Source organism: Theropithecus gelada, chromosome 8 (assembly GCF_003255815.1).
Source record: "Theropithecus gelada isolate Dixy chromosome 8, Tgel_1.0, whole genome shotgun sequence".
In the NCBI taxonomy this organism is placed as follows: Eukaryota; Metazoa; Chordata; class Mammalia; order Primates; family Cercopithecidae; genus Theropithecus; species Theropithecus gelada.
This window is the reverse complement of record NC_037676.1, coordinates 106,051,408-106,070,043: the sequence shown is the minus strand read 5'-3', so window position 1 is coordinate 106,070,043 and position 18,636 is coordinate 106,051,408. Positions and strand designations below refer to the sequence as shown.

The 18,636-nt window shown below is 35.7% G+C and overlaps 1 protein-coding gene across 19 annotated transcripts in view; it reads right to left on the bottom strand.

Moving 5' to 3' along the window:
* The window catches only part of RIMS2 (regulating synaptic membrane exocytosis 2), a 728,068-nt gene that overhangs the window by 438,647 nt on the left and 270,785 nt on the right, over positions 1–18,636 (bottom strand). Inside the window, exon 4 of one of the 19 annotated variants that reach the window (XM_025395362.1) lies at positions 11,011–11,052. The exons of the other annotated variants lie outside the window; for them this stretch is intronic. Coding sequence (XP_025251147.1) covers positions 11,011–11,052 — 42 coding nt within the window. The remainder of the gene's footprint in view (positions 1–11,010; positions 11,053–18,636) is intronic. 19 annotated transcript variants of the gene reach the window in all.

Here is an 18,636-nt window from a genome sequence, read left to right as displayed (position 1 = left end):
TTCACCTAAACACCACACACTAAATTAAAACTTCTCTCCAAATCCAAGCGGAGGAAAAACCCTACAGTCAAGGCCAGAGACACTTCATCAGTTATTACTAATTTATTTCAATAATGGTGGTCATAGCATTTTGTAGAAGAAAATGTTCCCTGAAGGCTCCTATGGTCTTGAAAACCCACCCCATCATCATCTATTATCATTGAATAATTCTGTTTCTGATAAACATTTAGGTTATCCTATACCAAAGTACAGCCATCTTTCTATAACAGATCTCTAAAACTAGTGTGTAAGCCAAATTTTAAATATCAACTCACTTACAGAGATGTTTAGTATACTTATTGACTTTTAATAGCTCCTAACCTTTGACATTTCTTTAATAGATCCAGCCCTTTTTGCCCTTTTTACCTCAACTCATTGCCTTTTTATCCTTTTCCACACACTATCAATAAATAGACATTTAAATACATTAAGTTTTTAAAAGCTATGAATTCTTTTTTGGCATAATCATGTCACAAAAGAACAACACAAATTAAACATGTAATAATATAAATTTTTAAACAACCATTTTTAAAAATAAGATGTTCAATTATGGGTTTCTTCTCAACTAAGAATGTCCCTATTTTATTATTTCAGTTTATTATTTTATTACTTCAATATTATTTATTATTTCAGATTTTTATAGGTACATGCCAATCTATTTGTCAAACACACATACATGCCTAAAAATCATAAAGTATTTTTAGTTCATAAAGCACTTCCAAATTTATTTTAAAATATCCAGAAAACATTGTACGTGCTAATGCCACTATCATTTTATGGATGAAAAGAAACTGAGGCTTTATTTATTTATTTTTAAATTAATTAATTAATTATTTTTTGGGGGAGACAGAGTGTCACTCATTGTCACTCAGGCTGGAATGCAGTGGTGCTCACCGCAACATCTGCCTCCTGGGTTCAAGCAATTCTGCCTCAGTCTCCTGAGTAGCTGGGATTACAGGAGTGTGCCACCACGCCCGGCTAATTTTGTATTTTTAGTGGAGACAAGCTTTCACCATATTGGCCAGGCTGATCTCAAACTCCTGACCTCAAGTGATCCACCCAGCCTGGCCTCCCAAAGTGCTGGGATTACAGGCATGAGCCACTGCACCTGGCCCGAAGCTGTATTGAATTAAATATCACATAATTTATAAAAGATAGCAAACATATTTTGAATTTGAACAGAACAGAGTCCTCAGAAATAATACCACACATCTACAGCCATCTGATCTTTGACAAACCTCGGAAAAACAAGAAATGGGGAAAGGATTCCCTATTTAATAAATGGTGCTGGGAAAATTGGCTAGCCATAAGTAGAAAGCTGAAACTGGATCCTTTCCTTACTCCTTATACGAAAATTAATTCAAGATGGATTAGAGACTTAAATGTTAGACCTAATGCCATAAAAACCTTAGAAGAAAACCTAGGCAATACCATTCAGGACATAGGCATGGGCAAGGACTTCATGTCTAAAACACCAAAAGCAATGGCAACAAAAGCCAAAATTGACAAATGGGATCTCATTAAACTAAAGAGCTTCTGCACAGCAAAAGAAACTACCATCAGAGTGAACAGGCAACCTACAGAATGGGAGAAAATTTTTGCAATCTACCCATCTGACAAAGGGCTAATATCCAGAACCTACAAAGAACTCAAACAAATTTACAAGAAAAAAACAACCCCATCAAAAAGTGGGCAAAGGATATGAACAGACAGTTCTCAAAAGAAAACATTCATACAGCCAACAGACACATAAAAAAATGCTCATCATCACTGGCCATCAGAGAAATGCAAATCAAAACCACAATGAGATACCATCTCACACCAGTTAGAATGGCGATCATTCAAAAGTCAGGAAACAACAGGTGCTGGAGAGGATGTGGAGAAATAGGAACACTTTTACACTGTTGGTGGGATTGTAAACTAGTTCCACCATTATGGAAAACAGTATGGCGATTCCTCAAAGATCTAGAACTAGATGTACCATATGACCCAGCCATCCCATTACTGGGTATATACCCAAAGGATTATAAATCATGCTGCTATAAAGACACACGCACACGTATGTTTATTGTGGCACCATTCACAATAGCAAAGACTTGGAATCAACCCAAATGTCCATCAGTGACAGATTGGATTAAGAAAATGTGGCACATATACACCATGGAATACTATGCAGCCATAAAAAAGGATGAGTTTGTGTCCTTTGTAGGGACATGGATGCAGCTGGAAACCATCATTCTAAGCAAACTATCGCAAGAACAGAAAACCAAACACCACATGTTCTCACTCATAGGTGGGAACTGAACAATGAGATCACTTGGACTCAGGAAGGGGAACATCATACACCGGGGCCTATCATGGGGAGGGGGTATGGGGGAGGGATTGCATTGGGAGTTATACCTGATGTAAATGACGAGTTGATGGGTGCTGACGAGTTGATGGGTGCAGCACGCCAACATGACACAAGTATACATATGTAACAAACCTGCACGTTATGCACATGTACCCTAGAACTTAAAGTATAATTTGCTTTTGGAGTCTTTGCTTTGGACTCCATTTTCTATGCTCCTTCCCTATGATTCTATTTTTTTACATATGTACACACATGTGCACATGTACACACACACACAAATGCACACCTATTGTAAAATGGCCAATTTCGATAGATGAATAGGAAAACTATCTGCCAGTGTCCTAATCAAGGGTATTTTAGTTACAGCAAATATCTCAAATGTTTTAACTCACAAGTAACTTTAAATGGGTTTCTTCCATTTACCTCAAGCAGAAGCAACCTGAAGTGCTTTAATTTTTAAGCCTCTGATTATGAGTTGACTTTTCACATCTATGAAAGGTCAATTTCTACAAGTGTAAACAAACATTTTAAAAATTCTTATTTTCAAGTCAATTTCACAGCTCGTACTATCTGTGATGGGAAAAAATTTAAAGTCTCCCCTTTTAAATAGATTTAATTTTTATCAACAATCAGAAGCCCTTTAGAAACAAGTCTACTAAGTAAGAAGGTGATTATACTGCAAAACAACATTTGTTATTAAAAAGGTTTCTTTTATATTTCAAAATTGGATATGAAGACCAAGTCAAAGAAAAAGCATCAAAGTGGTCTAAGTAATGCAAACACTAGAAAGAGACTTAAAAACGACTCATTTGAAAGAGTGAATGATATATCAACTGCCTTCCTCGGAGACTTATTTTTCCAGCTCTCACTATACAACACCCATACTACTGAGCAGCTTTCTTCTAGTTCCTTCAGTATCCCAGAAATGATTTCTTCCACCTTCCTTCTCCATTACCACCCTTTAACCTGCTCCTACTCATCCTTAAGGGCTCAAATGTCCCTCCTTTAGAAAGACTTTCTCTGACCTAAATTAGGTCCCCTCTTATGCATTCTCATTACACCCTGTGCTCATTCTTCACAGCATTTGATATGTGTGACTATATATTTACTTGAAAAAAATGTTTAATATCTTTCACCCTCAATTCCATGAGTTTAAGTCCTGTACTCTTATCTCATTCATCTAGCATAATGCCTAGTACAGAGTAGGCAGTTCATTAAACATTATTGAATAAATGGATGCCTACATGTTAACAAAAAGTTAATTCTTTTTCAATAACATACATAGACAGGATAGGAAACCACCTCAGGACTTCATTTGGTTCTCAGTTTCTACAGGGTTTTTTTGCTTGTTTATTTTTAGTCTGCCACATCATCTTATAAGGGTCATAAACACAGGAGTAACCAATATTTGCAATCAAAAACATTGTGCTTTGAATGGACTTTGTAATTTGTTATGGATATCCTGAATATTATAAAGAATGTTTACAGATAATGTTTGTTTTAAATTTTCAATATAGTGCAGGTTCACATGTGACATAAATATTGGAGACTTCCGTCAGAACAGAAAGAACACGGTATTTGGCATCAGGCAGCCTGGTTTTAAGTACTGACCCCAACCCAAACTAGTTATATTACCTGAGCATATTTACTTTATGTATCTGAGCTATGGTTTTATCAAATGTAAAATAAGCTATATCACCTCATAGGGAAATTACTGTATTAAAATCTCATAAGTACCAACGCATTTTATAAATTATAAAGTGTTTGGAAGTAAACTCACTATGAACTATTTAGGGAATCAAATTACTGGTATCTGAATTTTTTTTTTTTTTTTTTTTGAGACGGAGTCGTGCTCTGTCGCCCAGGCTGGGGTGCAGTGGCTGGATCTCAGCTCACTGCAAGCTCCGCCTCCCGGGTTCACGCCATTCTCCTGCCTCAGCCTCAAGAATAGCTGGGACTACAGGCGCCCGCCACCTCTCCCGGCTAGTTTTTTGTATTTTTTAGTAGAGAGGGGGTTTCACCGTGTTAGCCAGGATGGTCTCGATCTCCTGACCTCGTGATCCACCCGTCTCGGCCTCCCAAAGTGCTGGGATTACAGGCTTGAGCCACCGCGCCCGGCCGGTATCTGAATTCTAATAATTATGTTCAAGTATCTTTTACTTATCACACTTACTCATTTGACAAATATTTATATTTTCCTTGTGCAAGTCTCTATCCTTCTATCCGTTAGTGCTGATAGGATGTAGGGCTTATGATTATCCTTTTCCAGAAACATCAGATAAACTCAAAAGGACTTCCAAGCAAGATCAGCTCCATATTTACATTGAGTCCAGCAGAGAGACATTAACTCTTACAAATGGTATAGACAATGGCAATTGCTTTCTCTATAGAATCTTTAGTGTCTCACTGGAAATGACAGTGAAAATAAGAGTTCTAACAGAAGATGTGTTAAAGAACTTTTGGAAGCAAAGGCAATTTCATGACAGAAGATATCTAAAAAACTAATCAACACTTGAATAAGTTCAATCTAAAAGTAATCAAAAGAATGCAAACAAAAATAATAAGGTAATGTATTTTTCCTATTAAATTGACAAAATATTGACCAGAGGATCAAAAAATGCACAATCTCATACCATATTTATTGGTAAGAGTGTATATTGGTACAACATTTTAATAAATATTTAGTAGTATATCTCAGAAGGTTTTTAAATGTTCAAAATCTGAGAGCACACTGCAACAATATAAACCAAAATGATAATATTGATTATCTCTGGGTAAGAACATGACAAATTTTTTATACTTTTTGATACACTAGTCACAAGTAAAGCTCAAAATTTAATTTACAAACAGTGGAGAACTCTAAAATTATAATACAATCATTAACCATCACATATTAAATATGATGTTGGCCCCTGAACTTTTCTTTAGCAATGCTCAAGTAAATAAAATAGTAGATTACTAGCTTTCATGTGATTAGCTGTATCATTAGCAATGGTTTCTCCCCTTCTATATCAATATAGATATAGGTATAGATATAGATATTTTGAGACAGCATCTTGCTCTGTCACCTCGGTGTAACCCCGAACTCCTGGGTTCAACTGATCCTCTCGCTTTGGCCTCCCATGTAGCTAAGACTATAGGTGTGCACCATCATGCCTGAATAATTTTTGATTTTCTTGTAGATATGGGGGGGTCTCACTATGTTGCCCAGGCTAGTCTTGAACTCCTGGCCTCAATCAATCCTCCCTCCTCAGCCTCCCAAAGTGTTAGGATTACAGGTGTGGGCCACTGTGCCTGACTTCTCCTTCTTAAACAGTAAGTTCCTAAAATTCTGTAATAACTCAAATTGTTTAATTAGTACTATGAAACATCCAAATGACAAGAGAAACCAAAACTCAGCACTAACTTCTTTACATCATCCTCAAAAATATTTGAAGTGTAAATTCTTTTTTTTTTTTTTTAAGTTTTTTTTAACTTTTAAGTTTAGGGGTACATGTGCAGGTATGTTACATAGGTAAATTTGTGTCATGGAGGTTTGTTGTACAGATTATTTCATCATCCAGATATCAAGCATAGTACTTATTAATTATTTTTCCTGAACCTCTCCCTCCTCCTAGCCTCCACCCTCCAATGGGCCACAGTGTCTGTTGTTCCCCTCCATGTGTCCATGTGTTCTCATCATGTAGCTCCCACTTATAAGTGAGAACATACAGTATTTGATTGTCTCTTCCTGTATCAGTTTGCTAAGAATAATGACCTCTAGCTCCATCCATGTCCCTGCAAAAAAACATGATCTTGTTCTTTTTCATGGCTGCATAGTATTCCATGGCATATATGTACCACTTTTTTTTATGCAGTCTACCATTGATGGGCATTTAGATGGATGCAATGTCTTTACTATTGTGAGTAGTGTTGCAATGAACATACGAATGCATGTTTCTTTTTTCATCCCATTACTGGGTATACACCCAAAGGATTATAAATCATGCTGCTATAAAGACACATGCACACTTATGTTTATTGCGGCACTATTCATGATAGCAAAGACCTGGAACCAACCCAAATGTCCATCAAAGAGAGACTGGATTAAGAAAATGTGGCACATATACACCATGGAATACTATGCAGCCATAAAAAAGGGTGAGTTCATGTCCTTTGTAGGGACATGGATGAAGCTGGAAACCATCATTCTGAGCAAACTATCGCAAGGACAGAAAACCAAACACTGCATGTTCTCACTCACAGGTGGGAATTGAACAATGAGAACACTTGGATACAGGGTGGGGAACATCACATACTGGGGCTTGTCATGGGGTGGGGGCAGGCGGGAGGGATAGCATTAGGAGATATACCTAACGGAAATGACGAGTTAATGGCTGCAGCACACCAACGTGACACATGTATACATATGTAACAAACCTGTACTTTGTGCATATGCACCTTAGAACTTAAAGTATAATAATAAAAATAAATAAATAAGAAAAAAAAAAGAAGTGTAAATTCTTAAATTAAAATTATTTAAGAATCTTGGTTTACAAATGCCTAGTGGCTAAGCTAAATAATCTTAAGAAAGTTAACACCAACTCAAAAATTAAATAAAAGAATCAAAATTGGAAAGTTATGCTCTTGAATTAAAAACAACACAAGTCTCTAACCTGATAAGCCATGATAATTCATGACATACTTAACTTTACAGGCTGGGTTTAGTTTTAATTTTTAAGAGTACCAAAGCATTTCTATTAAAATATTCCATACATGAAAACAAACAAATAACTAAATAAAGTTAATGAATCATTAAAATCATAAGATATATACCATATATAATCTATAACCAAAATCCCTGAAATGCTAAAGGAATTTTTCCTTTTCTTAAAATTTATATCTGTAGTCCCATCTATATAATTGAAACAACTGCATTCTCTCTTCCATTGCATTACTCTTGTTCCACTAACTACTTGAAGCATCCGACTGATAAAAATCTAAGGGTTATAAGAAAGATAGTCCAGAGAACAAACATTTTGAAAATAGTATCTTCATATATTTTGCACATTAAAGTACTCTGTTGTAAAGTATTCTGTATTTCCCTGAGGCACAGATCATAGAACAATTGACCTCAGGGATAACATATAAGAAAAAAAAGGCAGATGATGGAATTCCTAACAAAAGAAGGAAGATGAAGGCATTCAAAAAAGGTAATTTGGGCCGGGCACAGTGGCTCACGCCTGTCATCACAACACTTTGGGAGGCCAAGGCAGGCAGATCACCTGAGGTCAGGAGTTCGAGATCAGCCTGGCCAACATTCTGACCATTGCTGCAGAACAGACTAATAACACAACAGCTTCTGGCATCTAATTCACAAAGAAAGGGGAAGAACCTCGCCTCTACTAAAAATACAAAATTAGCCAGGTATAGTGGCATGCACCTGTAATCCCAGCTACCTGGGAGGGTGAGGCAGGAAAATCGCTTGAACCCGAGAGGCGGAGGTGTATGCCAAGATCGCGCAGTGTGTGGAGATTGCACAGTAAGCCCAGATCGTGCCACTGCACTCAAGCCTGGGAGACAAGAGTGAAACTCCATCTCAAAAAAAAAAAAAAAATAATAATAATAATAATAATAATAATAATAATGTAACAATTTGACTTATGCTTCAACTTAGGATGAACCATACAGTACACTCAGGAATGGAAGAAAGGAAGAACAGCCTAGACCTAAATAACCACACTACAAATCTAAAGATGACTAGTACATTTCTACTCATAAAATTTCAGATAAAACACAGGAAACAGTCCAAAATTGTTACATCGGTTTTCATAAGTTTTAAAAATTTGTTGATGGCCAGCTGAAAAAAACATGTTGTTTTCTGATGTACAAAAACATTTTATAGCATTGCTAGGGACTCAACCCTGTATCTATTGATAATTCTGACCATTGCTGCAGAACAGACTAATAACACAACAGTTTCTGGCATTTAATTCAAAAAAGAAAGGCGAAGCATGGTGAAAGCCACCACAAATGTGTGAAGCCGCACCATAATTGTGATCTCTCTCACTCTTCTTTCTAAACCAGAAATGTAAGGGCTAATCCTACTCTGCTTTGGTTTGAGGGGCATTATTCTCAAAAGTATTACTAGGTTGCTTTAATAATCCAGTACAAAAGCAGGTTTTGCGACAGCAGTTCCAACACCTAAAACCTGGCAACAGCTGGGCATGGTGGCCCATGTCTGTAGTCCCAGCACTCTGGGAGGCCGAGGTGGGTGGATCACCTGAGGCCAGGAGTTCGAGACCAGCCTGGCCAACATGGTGAAACCCCGTCTCTATCAAAAATACAAAAAATTAGCCAGGTGTGGTGGTGGGTGCCTGTAATCCCAGCTACTTGGGAGGCTGAGCCAGGAGGATCACTTGAACCCAGGTGGCAGAGGTTGCAGTAAGCCAAGATCGTGCCACTGCACTCCAGCCTGGGTGACAGAGTAAGATTCCAACTCAAAAATAAATTAATTAATTTAATTAAATAAAAATAAAAGCTGGCAACAGCAGAAATATCTTTCTTGTTGAATATAAGAGTTAGTTATAGAGTACCAAACCTAGATTTAAGCTCCACAATGAGAATGTCCAGAGTGACACCTGGAGATTCTACCAATTAAAAGAAAAAGGACCAAGATCCCTGAAAAAACAATTTGGAAAATCCTTTTAGAGTTAGGACTGCTAGTTCCAAGTATATATTTCCTTGGTAACTAACACGAGAACCACTGAAAGCAACATTACAATTTCAGGGAGCTATATCAACATAAATAAGCTTCAACTCCATCTCCAATAGTTACATTCACCAAGAGCCACAATATAAGGAATGTTTATAGCCCTGGGACTTCAAGGACTCACACCTAAACTTGCAAACTGCCTGTACAAGTCACCTGTTACCTAGTAACTTCCAAGTGCACCTAGATTCCTGGAGAAACAAATATTGACTGCACATTGTTACTATATAAGATATTAGAAATAATAATCATTGGCACAACTATTAAAAGTGTTTCAGCAAAATATGTGAACAAATGAAATACTATGGAATAATATTGGCCTCCAAGAGTGCCCATTCATAATTCCTTTCTTTCATATAATTCCTCTCTCTACTCATTACACTACGAAAAAAAGGCGGTGAGGGATCTTTTCTCCCAAAGGCTACCTATTCTATAAATACAAATATTTGTTTCACTTTGACATTGGCTGTCAGAAAAAAGTGCCTTAGAAGTTTTAAGAACATTAGGATATGTTAATTTGCATGAGTAAAGTAACTTTTTTAGTATCTATATGTATATCAAAACATCATGTTGTAGACCTTAAATATTTACAATAAAAAATTTTTAAAGGACATCATTAGGTTCAATACTGAAGAAAAAATATCTACATAAAGGTATAACAATAAAGTTTAAAGTACTTTGCTTTCACTAGAACTTGCATATGACAGAACACTTCTCATAAACTAGAATATATTGTCATTGCCGGCTATATAATACATTCAGTTAAGTATGCTACAAGTACTGACTAGCTGCTTGCCACTGATTGAGTGTCAATGGGAAACAGTGAGTTGGAAGGTACTTGGCTGACTCTCTTTCATTGCCTCCCTTCTCCTTTCTTTCTTTTTTATCTTTCCCTGCCCACCTTCCTTGTCAGCATAGCCCAGGAAGCCACTAGAACTAATACAATTGCCTCTAAGGAGGCTCAGCTTAGAGGCAATATTAATGGTGATTCTAATGGGAACATTTTTTTCTATTCCAATATAGGCAGATGTCTTTGGAGAGCTACTGAAGAGTGAACTGGTTAGAATTAGTCCTGTGACAAAGGCTCAAGCAATTGCTGTTATGTTCCACCTTGCTGCCCTTAAATGTATTCAAGAAGAGGACATAAGGGATTTGTGTAAAGGAAGACTGAATTATGCAGAAGCTAAGATTATCTGACTTACAAAGTTCCTTCAAAATTTTATGCTGAATCCCAAATGCCTTCTGCTCCATCGTGCTTTAGTTACAAAAGGGATTACATCAAGACTAATATCTCAAATTTCCTTGGATTTTTTACCTACCTGTATTTAGCAGGACGTCAGCTTCCTGCTAAATGACCTCCTATAAATGTGTAAGTACCAGGCATACCAAATATGCCTCCACAGTCCTCTAAGTCTACTCATATCCTCTCATCAGTAACATGTGCTGATTATAAAGCCACTTGAGGATGGAGCCTCCCCACTTGATGGTGCCCTCAGTCTGAATTCCAGTCCTCAGCCAAAGGTGGCGAATCTTAAGGTTACTGCAATTCAAGGTATTGTGCTTTATGCAGGTATTGGGAGAATAAATCACTGTTCAAAATTCACTCATTCACTCAACAAGTATTTAAATACTGACTAAAGTATCAGAGGTACTTTTCTAAGTACTAAAGCAGGAAAGAAAGAAAAAGGAGTGGAGGGAGGAGGGAAGAAGAGAAAAAGAAAAGGAAAAAGGAAGTAGCAAGGACACCATCCAGCCCTTATAGGAGTTTTTATCTGTAGTATAGCAGGGAAGACAGAGACTAAGAAATTATACGTGTTATTGAGAATTCAGATTAGAAATGTGAACAAAACTTGTAATAATAGGTTACCTTGAAATAGTCTTGGAGTTCAGAAGTTCATAGGAAGTTTTCCTAAACAGACAAAAAAAAAAATAGATTCAAGATGAGAAACACCAAATGATAAGCATTGGCCAAGCCAAAAGTGGGACAAAGGAGTATTCCAGATATGGAATACACATATACAAAGATGTACAAAGATCAAGAGACGACACTGATTATGGCAAAATCAAAGAACCACAAGAGGTCAATTCAGGGAGAAATCAAATAGCTGGAGAAGAAACAGTAGCCACATCCTACAGAGCATGGAAAACTGTTGAGATTCTGATTTTTAATCAAATCCATGAATAATTATGTGTTCTGCTGTAACAATGCTTTTTGAGTCAACAGATGTATCAAGTCCTAGTAGCCAGAATGGAGAAGATTCAGGAGTTAATAAGAAATACATAGGAGGATATATAACCATAAATACACCAAAATATTATCTCACTGTATGTGGAAGCAGAGAGATCATTTAGAAAGTTAATGTAATAGTCCAGGCAAGATTTTAGTTGGCGTGGATTAAAGTGATCATAATAAGATAGAGAAAAAATAACAGACTTAAAAGGTAGACGTTGAATCAACAGGACTTAGTCATTGATTGGTCATGGTCAAGATAGGAGTAAAAAGTACTCTTAGATTTATCTAAGATAAGATCCTATCACATTTAAAATAGAATCTAAACCTCCTCCTTCTACAGAAAAGAGATATGATGCATTGTTTCATCCAAGGCTTTTTGGACCAAATGGTTGGTCACAAAGTTAGAACTAGTACCTAGATCTTGTGACTTATAGTCCAGTGCTTCTTACGTGGTACTACTGTATCTCTGTCATTCCGCAACTTCTTATGGAACTCTCACTTAAAATGTAAGTTAGTGTTACAGTTTTTAAGGGTCCTTGGAATTTAAAATCCAAAGGTGATATAAAAATACAGATAAAAAGAAGAAGGCCTTCAGCCTTGAAGATAAACATAACTCTTAAGCCTTATGCTTTCTGAGAGAATAAAACAATAAAGCATAGATTCAAACACGTTTAGGCAGAAAAAAGAAATATTGCAAGGGCACAAATCGAATCTTCATAATCCTCCCACCCTCGTGACTCTAATTCTTATTAAACAAAATGAAATAGAAGAGAATCTGTTGTCTTACCACTTTCTAGAGAGAGGTTTTAGTTATACCTCAAAACTTTATGTTAAATTTTTCATATAAGTGAGTTTCAGATATATATCACAGAAATAAAAAAGTTATTTTACATTGCAACAATTTGGACTCCCTACACACTGTAGTCTTGCCATCTTGGTTATGTGAAAAATACTGTAAATATTTCTGAGAGATGTAACTAAAATTTATTAATCCTGCTTTATCACAACTGAGGCAGAGAAAAGGAAGTTTAAAGTGATTAAAGAGATTGAATATACAGAAAACTCAATAGGAATTTGAAAATATCAATGAGGAAAAATAAGGTGAAAACTAACTCTAAGAAATAGATTAAAAAGTTCAGGTGGAAATGTAATAAAAGAAAAAATGAAAAGAAGTGGAAGAGAGATTGCATTAGTAGAGATTGGGAAGTCAAAAAAAAGTTTAATTTTCCAGCTCAAGTACTGTGTAATTAGGTAAGCAAAATGAGAACTGTTCTACCCATAACCTTCAAACCAACCTTGAAAGACCTTATTTCCAAACAAAGAGTTCCAAATCATACCTTAAAATTTCCAACTGTGTCAAATAATAGATATTAACAACTCTCAGGTATGTATCACCGAAATAAAAATAGTTGATTATATGTAACAACAATTTTGATTCTCTGTACTATTTATTTTTGCTGACTTAGTTATTTAAAAAAAAAAGAGTAGCTGCAGATTACTAAAGAAGAAATCCACACAATATATTAATGTTTGTAACACTAAGCTGCATCCCAAATCCTAGGACAATAGCAAATTTATCAAGTATTAAGCTATCTTGAGATGCACGGGGCTAATTCACTCTTCACGATTCCTAGGAATAAAAATGGTCACACAAAATTAAACAAAAACACTCAAGAGAAATAACAATTAGTACCATTATTAAGTATTACACATACAGAAAAAAACACATACATAAAAATAGATAAACACACTTTTTAAAAAATAAGCCTGGGTGTGGTGGTTCATCCTGTAATGTCAGCACTTTAGGAGGCCAAGCCAGGAAGATTGCTTGAGGCCAGGAGTTCGAGACTCGCCTGGGCAATGTAGTCAGACCCCATCTTAACAAAAATAAAAAATTAGCTGGGCGTGGTGGCATTCGCCTGTAGTCCTAGCTACTTAGGAGGCTAAGGTAGGAAGACTGCTTGATCTCAGGAGCTAGAGGCTGCAGTCACCTATGACTGTACCTCTGTACTCCAGCCTGGGTGACAGAGCAAGACTCTCAAAGAAAAAAAAAAAGAAAATTCCTATAAACTTCTTATAAGTGAAAAACTACAGTTTAAAAACTCCTCTTGGGTTTTAAATCAAATCTCTCAATGGCTACAGCACCTTTGCAGGTAAATACTACAGTCAAAGTATGCCAGGATGATTTAGAAAAACTCTGTCTCAATTCACTGCATATTAAACATATTCCTATCTATTACTCCTAGAAATGAGAGTCAGTAAGGATCTACTGTATTTTCTTACCAGAAGGAGTAGAGAAAATAAACCACATAGACGAACTCAAGGACAAAAGCAGAAATCAAGTGAAAAACAGTCAAGGAAGCTAAGTGTTCCATATATGTTACGTTATCTTATATAATCTTGTCTACATACAATTCAATACTCTGTTGGTGGTAGAGGAGGAGACTACTGAAAATTTATTCCAAAATCTAGCAGTTCTTAAAAGTGTAATCCAGTGCCCTCAGTAGAATCCCCAAATGCCTTTCAGAGGATCTGCAGGGTCAAACCTATATGTATAATACTAAAATATTATTTGCCTTTTTGATTCTCATTCTCTCTTGGGTGTACAGTGGAGTTTTCCAGAGGCTAAATTATGTGTGATATCTCGATATATTGAATACAGAAGCTGTCTTCCACTAAGTTAGACAATAATGGAATTTCCCAAAAATGTAAAATAGTGTCACTTTTCTCACTAAATTTTTCTTTTCTTTACTTTTTTTGAAATATGCTGTACTAGTTTTCCATTGCTGCAAAACAAATAACCATACTTTTAATAGCTTAAAAAACATATATTTATTATCTTACAGTTTCCATAGATCAGGAGTCCAAGTAGGGTTTAAATGATCCTCTGACTCAGGGCCTCAGAAGGCTGTTATTAAGATGTCCACTGGACCACATTTATTTCTGAGCTCAGGATCCTTTTGCAAGCTCATGTGATTGTTGGCATGCCTTAGTTCCTTGTGGCTCAAAGATTTAGGTCCTCACTTTCTCGCTTGCTGTCAGAGACATACTACTCAGCTCCTACAGGCCCCACACAGATCCCTGACGCATGGCTCTCTCACAGCCCTTTTACAACATGGCAGTTTATTTACTTCTAAACCAGCAGAAGAATCTCTTGCTCCAATTGAAGACATAATCTCATATAATGTAATATAACTATATAACTGACTATCCCAACATCTTTGCCATACTCTACTAGCTAGAAGCAAGTCACAGGTTTTATACGTACCCAAGGGAAGGGTAAGACTCATTGTACATAACTTAGAATTCTGTCTACTGCATACAGTTAGTTGTCATACAGTGGATTTACTGCTATTTTTAAATTAATTAATAAATGCATATTTTAAAATTTTTATCAGTTATTTCTAATATGGTAAATATCAATAAATATAATCCACATAAACAAAAGCTCTTTGAGGTCTTCATGCATTTTTAAGATTGTAAAGAGGCCCCAAGACCAAAAAGTTTGAGAACCACCACTTTAGTCTAAGTTACCTCTTACAGTTGACACATAACACTAATTTTAAACAGAATAAGCAAAAGTCAAATCCCCAATATAAAAGACATTTTAAATTGCGAAAATTATTCAAGTTATTCAGTTATTCCATATCATTTAGCATAAAAATTTGTACTATGATAATTATTTTTATAAAACTTTATTCCCCACCCAATCTCATACTGCATTTCAGAGAATTTCATGAGCTATGTCCTTGAGTAGATAAAAATAGGGTAGGTTCCACGTACAGTTAGAGTAGGGATTGCTTATCTTTTCTATAGTAACAAGCAGGAAGGCAGAGAATATAAGTGCAGATGCTTCAATGTAAATGAGTAAAAAATCTCAAAGGTTCCACCATGATGCTCAATTCATGTTATTATGAACTGACCAATTTAAATGCCTGAATCCTTGGAAAATTAAAAATATACAATAGGAAAATGTATCTTCATCTTTATTAAAAGTGTTGATTCCAACTCCCCATCCTCCCATCTTTTTTGAAACTCTAATGAGATGGCTAGACCTTGTATGACCCTTGAAAAGACTATTTCTGCTCCTTAAACTTCAGTAATAAACAAGATCAATTTAGTGGCTAGCTCCTTAGTCTCATTCTTCTTCCCCTTTGATCCTCCAAAAGGTACTTCTTAACTGGTTCAACCCAGGTCTGTCCTAGCACATTGGCTCTAAGACAGAAAAATATCCAGTGAGGCAAATAAAAGAAGAAATTTGTTTCAAACCACTTTCTTTATTGCTGTTTTATTTGCTTTACAAAAAGATCTAAATAAACACTTTTACATTCACCAGCCCCTACCCTTGCCTCACCTTAGTATGGTTGCCAAATTTTGTAGTCTTTATACATTATATCCTTGACCAATATCAGAACTACTTCACTTGTGTGTATTGGGAGAGCCAAAGGGTAAGGGGAAAGGTGGGTGAGAAGTCAGCATATAGCATTAATATTGCCATAAAAGCCCAACTAGAGGCAAAGTACTCCCACAGTCCACTATGCACACTCACATATATACTTCTGCCAATATATCTGTAAAATATCTGTGAAAAAGGATTATACGAGCATATACACAAATATCAGTTAAGAACGCCTTACAATTTATTAAATTTTATGTTGTTAATGCATGAGAGACTTGGGTAATCTAAGACACACATTAATGTTGGAATAAATTAAAGAGTCTCAAAAATGGTCATTTTGGTGTTAAAATTCTCTCCACAACAGCTTAAAAAAGAGTGCTGCTGGCTAATAAAACCACCACCATTGGCTAACAAATACTCCCATTTTAATGCCTTGCTAGCTTTTCTTTGCTTGCAATTTTACTACTAAAGCATTTTCCTTGATACAATTATCAATAACAAAATGTATTTTACAAATGAATATATGACGCTGAAAGAAAGCTTGTTAAAAATGAATTTACAGATATTGTCAAGAAATAGCAAGTAACAAGTAGTGTCTTGGTCAGTTAAATGTCACTGATTATGACATTGGATATTGGCTTACAATAGTTAAAGTATGATTGAAAAGCAAGTGCTTCAAAAGTGGACTATCTGGTGAAGTCAGGCCCTACAGGAAATAGATAACAGCTTCCCTAGACTTTAAATAAGAAGGACAAAACAAGTGGATAGCAGACTAAAAGGCAAAACTTCTGCAAGGTAAAGGTGAATGACAATGATTGAATATCTCAGATGAAAAGTAAAAAAGTCACTAAGTCCAGCCTGAAACAATGAGAAATGATCACTAAAATTATCCTAATAGTACTGGCAGATATAAAAGTGAGTTGAAATTGGAATTAAATATAGGTGTAAGATATACAGATTAGTATGGAACATGAAAAAGGTTAAGATGTAAAAGAGTATGAAAATGTCTATTCTGCCTCTAATATTTTAAAAGGAAAAGAAAGAATACTTTTTAAATGATTAGACATCCCTAGAATAAATATAGCTACCATGGTTATATATTTACTAGACTGTAAAAATATCCATATGCTCAAGGATAAATAAATAACCTGAACGGCTGTATAATCATTGAAAAAACTGAATTCATAGTTTTTAAAGACATTGCTGGCTGGGTGCCGTGGCCCACGCCTATAATTCCAGCACTTTGGGAGGCGGAGGCGGGCAGATTGCCTGAGCTCAGGAGTTCGCGACCAGCCTGGGTAATACGTGAAACCCCGTCTCTATTAAAATACAAAAAAAAAATCAGCCGGGCATGACGGTGTGCGCCTGTAGTCCCAGCTACTTGGGAGGCTGACGCAGGAGAATTGCCAGAGGCGGCGAAGGTTGCAGTGAGCCGAGATCACGCCACTACACTCCAGCCTGGGCGACAGAGCGAGACTCCGTCTCAAAAATAGAAAACATAGAATAAATAAATAAATAAAAATACAGAACTACAAGAGAACTCTAGGCCCAAATGGCAGTAGAGGCAAATTCTATCAAACATTTAAATAAATAATAGCTTTACAAAAACTATTCTAGAAAATTGAAGATAGAAGATAATTTCCTAGCTTATCTTAGGAGGCCAGCATTCCCCTGATTAAACCAATGATATTACAAGGAAAGGAAACTACATACAACTCTCCCTCATGAACATAAATTTAAAAATTTTCAAACAAAGTATTAGTAAATCCAATCCAGCAATACATAAATAGAATAATACCATCATTACCAAGAGGAGTATCCCAGAAATGCAACGTTGATGCAGCATTTGAAAACAGTCAGTATGATTCACCACATAAAGGACTAAAGAAGAAAAACCATGTGATCATTTCAATAGAGGCATTAAAAAAAGCAAATGACAAAATTCCATAGCCATTCATGAAAGAATTACCAGCAAATTAGTAATAGAAGACAATTTTTTCAGTCTAATAAAGGACATCTATGGAAAACCTATAGTTAACATCACATTCCATTGTGAAAGACTCAAAGCATTCACCCTAGGACTGGAAAGAAGGCAAAGATGTTATTCTCACCACTTCTTTTAGTGGAGGCACTAGCCAGTAAAATAGGATAAGAAAATGAAACAAAAGGCTTATGACTTGAAAAGTAAAAAGGCTTTTTCCATTATAAGTGATGCAACCATCTATGTAAAAAATGCCAAAGAACCAAAAAAAAAAAAAAAAAAATTCACAGTGTGGTACTATTACAGGGTAGAAAATAGACCAATAAGACAGAACAGAGAGCTCAAAAGTGGCCCAATTATATATAAGTACATTATAAACATTATATATAAGTACAAAAACCAGTGATATGAGAATGGTTTGTTTAAAAGCTTCTGCTGGAAACAGTGGCTCACTATAGGGGGAAAAAAAAAAAAAAACTTGGATTCATACTTCATCATGTCCACAAGTGAACTCTGAATTAATTTAAAATATACACGAGAAAAGTAAAAACTGTAAAGCTGGTAGTAGAAGTGTAAAAGAGTATTTCTAGTGAATTCTGAATGATGACTGACTTTTTAATCCTGACTAAAAGAAAACAAACTATAAATTTTAAAAAGTAATGAATTTAACTACATCAACATTAAAATGCCTGCTAAAAAAAACAACAGACAAAAATGATGTGGAGCTAATTTTTTCAAATTGACAGATAAATAAATACTTCATAGTAATGGCAATCCAAGTAGCTAATATGTATGTGAGGGGATCCTCAGCTTCAATGTAATGAGGAAACTACAAATTAAAACAAAAATACCCCCTCATATCTACCAGATTGCAAACACA